This window comes from Eutrigla gurnardus, assembly GCF_963514095.1.
Source record: "Eutrigla gurnardus genome assembly, chromosome: 19".
In the NCBI taxonomy this organism is placed as follows: domain Eukaryota; kingdom Metazoa; phylum Chordata; class Actinopteri; order Perciformes; family Triglidae; genus Eutrigla; species Eutrigla gurnardus.
Window position 1 is genome coordinate 4,153,099 of NC_139930.1, and position 5,265 is coordinate 4,158,363.

Below are 5,265 nucleotides of genomic sequence, written 5' to 3' on the forward strand. Positions count from 1 at the left end.
CATGAAATGTCCTGGTCACGTTCCTGTTCCCCAGAAGACGAACGCCTTATGAACGACCCCATGATCTTTGCTCCAGCACCACCTTCGAGACACGTTTGACATTTTTAGCTCCAGCAGTGCTTTGACTCTAAAAATAGCTAAATCATCAGTGTGTTGTTGGTTCTGTCAGAGCTTGGCACAAAGTGGTCCCAGTCCAGATGTTGGACTCGGTCTATGTGTGACTGTGCCTCGTGTGTGGTGCTTGTGTGCGTTCAAGACAGAGTGAGACAACACATCCTGCCAGCTCTGCCCTCATTTGCATCTGCTAATAGCTCTATGATGCCAGTTTCTGATCACTGCAACTACACATTTAAATTCCTGCTTCGTTGCCAGACGCTCCTCTCTCTCTCTCTCTCTCTCTCTCTCTCTCTCTCTCTCTCTCTCTCTCTCGTCCAGGGATTCCTGTTTCCATCCTGTACCAGCAGCTCTGTTCGTGCTCTGCATCAGAATCCACGAGCGGAGGTTAAACTGGAGATGCGAAGCTGCTGCTGCTGGTAATGTTGCTCGCGATATGTATTTACACTCACGCATTACAGCCAGGAACGCGTCTTCGGAAAACACGGGGCCTATAATCTGCTGCTCCTCTCTTCTGCTTTCAAGCTGTCCCCCAGATTTTGGAAGCTGGCTGCAGGGATTTAGTCCCGTTCAGTAAATACACTTCAGTCAGAGGAACTGGCAATTTATATTATATATTTGGTTGAAAGAGAAAGCAAAAATACTAAAAGCTTCATACATACTGGGGAGTTGGGGGGGGGTCAAGGGGCATCAGCCTTCCCACAGTCTATAAACAGCACATTGTTACCCCCACCCTTGGATCGCCCTTTGAGGTGAACAACAATCCAACTCACCCCAATAAACTACAAAAAGACACTGTTAAAACAATGAATTACCACCATAACATTTGTTCATTGAAATCAAGTGTACTTTAATCTTAAATGATTAAACTTATCGTTACCTACTAAGTCTGTTTGAGTAAAACAGATATATCAGAGCCTGTTCCTCCTCAGCTTTCAAGCCTTCAGTTTAAGCCTCTCTGTGAACTTCTGTGGGAAGTGTGTGTTGAGTTCAGTGGGCCGGACACCCGGTCCTTGTGTTAGTCTTTGAGCTTCCTCATACATTTATCTGCATCGATAGCTTTAGCTTCAATTCTAACATTTCATTAACATTGTAAATAGTTCAGACTCTAATGTGCAGCATGAAGGGGTGAAAGGTGTTTATCTTCAACAGGGGGTCCACCACGGAAATGTTTTGTCTATTGTTCTGGCCTTTTGTTCACCCTGAATTTAAGCTTAAATGTATGAGTGAGTGTTGCTTTGTCATTGTCTTCCCTTGTCCTTATGTTGGGCTCCGACACCTCTAGACTGGGGGCTTAACAGCATGTACGTTTTGACCAACCTAGTATAGTAAGTAGTCCAGTCTTGAGTTCAGATTTTTTCTTTATTTAAAATCACACTCAAAACCACTAGAGACCTTCGGTACATTTTGACCGCTCCTTCTTCAAAAAGCTTCAACAGGACTCAGTTTTAGTGGTTGGAATTCGATTAAAGTCCCAGTGAACTGAGCAGAGAACCTAGCGTCTGTGATGTGACACATGCCAGAATGAATGATCATGGCAGACCGTAAGAATGGGAGGGATTGGATTAAGTACTAACCATGGGTCCAAGCGTAGAGAGCATAGATTGTATATGAGAAGTGGTTTGTGGTCTCCAAACCCTTTTGGCCGTCACCACCTTGGTTTGATAACATAACATGTGTTTTCCCCATCGAGAACTGCTCTGGTACAAACAAGAATTTCATCATTTGAAAATTGCTCAATGTTATTCAAAGTTCCCTTTCAATATTTTGTAAGTAAGAATGAATCTGTTCATACAAGTGATATCTGCATCAGGCCCTTTTTTTCAAAGATTATTTTTATTAAGACATGAAAATACCTTTTCATTGGTTTCAAATCTACGTTCATTTATAAGTGGAAACCATTTGAATCTCGAGCACCGAGACAACAGATACAAGCTGAAATCACCACATTTCTCTTCTCTGATTAGATCTACTTCGTCTAAAATATAAAGCAGACACTAAATACATTGAAAGTAAAGGTCTGGCTATTGAAAGAATCACCTGGTGCTTCAGTAACTGTGCTTTACTCCCGTCACATCAAGCATACAAACAGTAGAACACACATTGATTGTGTCGGGATCCTGCTTTCTCATGTTGATTAAAGACCACATCCTGCCAAATAGGAGCTCAGGTCACGGTTCCTGCAGTGATTGCGCCAGCCGACCCTGAAACCAAAAAGGTGACATCAGCCCATCTCTCCACAGGTCGGAGGTTGGAGTAGTGAACACATCACAGTCGCATGATCGGGTCTTACCAGGCTGAGATGCCGTTGGGATCTCGAACAACTCGCTTGGCGCACTGAATCGCCACACTGACGTCATCGGTCAGAAGCTCTGTGAAAACAAATCTGGATTTGAATAGTCGTGTAAAAAGTCCAGCGTTACGTAACGAGTGAAGAAACAAGCCACTCCAGGCTCAGTAATAATAACTTCACTGGGTAAATGGACCGCAATTATACAGTAAAGTGCTTTCATCCAAAGCACTTTACATCCTGCCTCTCACATCAACACAAGCCCTCTTTCCTCAAACCCTGAGACTTTCTGATAATGTGTGCATCTTTAATCTCTAGCTTGATGTTTTTTGAAGACGTTTCTGCTCTCATCCAAGAGGCGTCTTCAGTCCTGACTGACTAGTGGGGAGTTTGGGGATTTAACCTCTTGTCGGGTAATACAGCGAGCGGCATGTGACTCCTGGACCCAGCCCTCGAGTCATCCAACCCCCATTAGAACTGAAGAAGCCTCTCGGGTGAGAGGAGGAACGTCTCGTCCCCAACAACCTGAAAACATAACATCTTATGTATTCGCAGAGCTACATTGTAATCCCATTGGAGTTGTTTGTGTCCCCCACATGAATGTAAATCCAATATTTACTCTCATTTTAGCTCAGATTTGGTCTCCTTCAGCTCCTGAGGGAAATCTATGGTTCTTCGGCTGGTAAATGCTCTAAATGTCTGCTGTTTGCTGCTGATCAGGTGGAGGAGTGAGTTTATCTGAGCCTTTAGAAAACAGCTGCCTGCTGCTTCTGATAACGTAGATGAGAACACTGAGACCAAACTCAACAGTAAATGTGCCAAAACTATTGGTTAAAGATCCAGTGTGTAGCATCTCAGGGGGACCTATTAGCAGAAATGGAATATAATATTCATAACTATGTTTTCATTAGTCCTTCCAGGATGTTGTGGGCTTTTGGGGGGATTGTTGCAGATTAAAAGGTGTTGTTTAGCAATTAAATGAAAACTGCCCAAAGAGTTGATCTTTTTTATTGTTGTGTAATTCATTAGAAATCAAAGCCAACTTGTTCCAGTGAGAATTAAACAGCACTCTTCTAATGACCTTACCGAAAAGGCTGGAGATTACAAATATTCTAACAAAATATGCTTCTTCATTCATTGAAAATGAAATGCAACATTAGGTCAAGCTGAATAAGGAATAATTTAACAACAACCGGATGATGAAAGCTCACCCACAGGGAGAGACACCGTGTCCTAACAGCCTTATCCTGTAAACAAGCCATCAGCTGTGAGCTCCGGATCAGACCGGAGCTACAACCACCGATAACAGATGGATGAGGACGTTTGCAAACGTGATGGAGATTGGATAAAATTGCAAGCTTGTGCATAATTCACAAGGATTGGTTGAGTCTGCATGAATTATGGCAACTTTCTGGATTGGCACCAAACCGTACCCACGTGTCCCTTTAACAGAGTAAGTAAGTCAAATGTATTTATTTAGCCCTTTTCACAGACATTAAGTGCTTTTCAAGGGCTTTATACAACATACATAAAGAGGCTAAAAAGCCCTTTGGAGCTGCAGAGTGGGTGTGAATTCTTCATTTCACACAATATAGAGTATTTTTATTTACTGTTAATATAAGAACCACTGTATTTTATAGTGTAGTACATTATCTGAACAACATTTCATTATGATTACAATAAGTGATCCTTAAAATCCTTAAAAACTCTTAAAGCTCGGTGGTGAATCAGGACACGACAGGTCTGGTGATAAAACCTGCACGCCAACGTGAGGAAACGTCCCCGTGTTGAATGTGTGAAAGTTCGAGGCGGTTCATAACTTACGGCTGCAGCTGATGTGACATGCGTTGGATGTTCGGGTCTGGCCGTTGTTACACCACCAGCGGCTGTTGATCTGGAAGATGCCGTAGTCGGTGGATCCGTCGGTGTTGTGGTTGGTGGCTGTGGTGCTGTAGCTTGACTCCCACTTGCTCAGACAAACCCCTGCAGAGGAAACCCAACAGACTCACATGTAGACCCCCATGAGAGACCGACACCGGGCATTCAAACACATGGAGGACCCCGATTGACACCACGCTCAGCTCTATTATTGTTAAATAATAAAAGCACACGTAAATAAAAGTTTGTTTTGTAAAAAGTACTTAGGCTGGTTTGGTCTTTAAAACTAAGTTTTGGTCAATAATAATAAAGACTTTCTGCTCCAGACAGTAACTACAGACTGACGGGCTCATACTCACAGTCAGCCAGGCTGATGGAGCGGTAGCCGTCCATCCCATGATCCTTCAGCACTCTGGCCCATTCACAGCGCTCGTAGACCTTCGCACTGGTCAAAGCCACCAAGAGCAGGAACACTAGACTTCTCATGATGGACTCTCTTCTGGACCCAATGGTTCCCCAGCTGCTGCTAAATGTCTTTTTATAGTCGAGAAGCCGTACTGAAACTGCTACGGCTGCTTTATTTCACACTCACTTCTTGTTTTCTTGAACTTCCTCCAATTCCAAATAAAGAGGTTCAGATTCCACTTTCACTTAGTTTGAATGAAGTCTATTGTTTGTTTGAACTGCGAGCAGCTGGTTTTGTGTGTTATCAGTGTGATAAGGACGGCCGATGAAGGATAAGGGGAAGTCCAGGTGGAGCTCTGCTGTTTAATCTGAAAATAAATATGAAACACTCCGACCATAATTGTAAGCCTTAAGTGTCTTGAAGATTACATAAAATGTCACATTTACTTTCAGTACGTTTTTTTCACATCCGTATTTACTAGCCAGCAGTCTTTGCCTGTGTTGCTTCTTGTTTCTTGTGTGTTGCTATGACAACTGTCAGTCAGTGGCATATGTCATTAAATTGAAAGGAACATGTA

At 43.0% G+C, this 5,265-nt stretch overlaps 1 protein-coding gene across 1 annotated transcript; it reads right to left on the reverse strand.

Moving 5' to 3' along the window:
* Positions 1 to 1,922: 1,922 nt before the first annotated feature.
* Positions 1,923 to 4,804, reverse strand: lyz (lysozyme). Its single transcript, XM_084035273.1, has 4 exons — positions 4,642 to 4,804; positions 4,229 to 4,387; positions 2,408 to 2,486; positions 1,923 to 2,318 (listed from the first exon to the last, which is right to left on the reverse strand). The coding sequence occupies exons 1-4, from the start codon at positions 4,766 to 4,768 to the stop codon at positions 2,252 to 2,254; spliced, it is 432 nt and encodes a 143-aa protein (XP_083891399.1). The 5' UTR covers positions 4,769 to 4,804; the 3' UTR covers positions 1,923 to 2,251.
* Positions 4,805 to 5,265: the final 461 nt, after the last annotated feature.

Coding starts and splice junctions, on each gene's coding strand:
- lyz (XM_084035273.1), bottom strand. CDS start 4,768: ATGAGAAGTCTAGTGTTCCTGCTCTTGGTGGCTTTGACCAGTGCGAAG. Junction 2,487..4,228: donor ATGTCACATCAGCTGCAGCC/GTAAGTTATGAA, acceptor TTGTTTTCACAG/AGCTTCTGACCGATGACGTC. Junction 2,319..2,407: donor CCCAACGGCATCTCAGCCTG/GTAAGACCCGAT, acceptor TTTTGGTTTCAG/GGTCGGCTGGCGCAATCACT.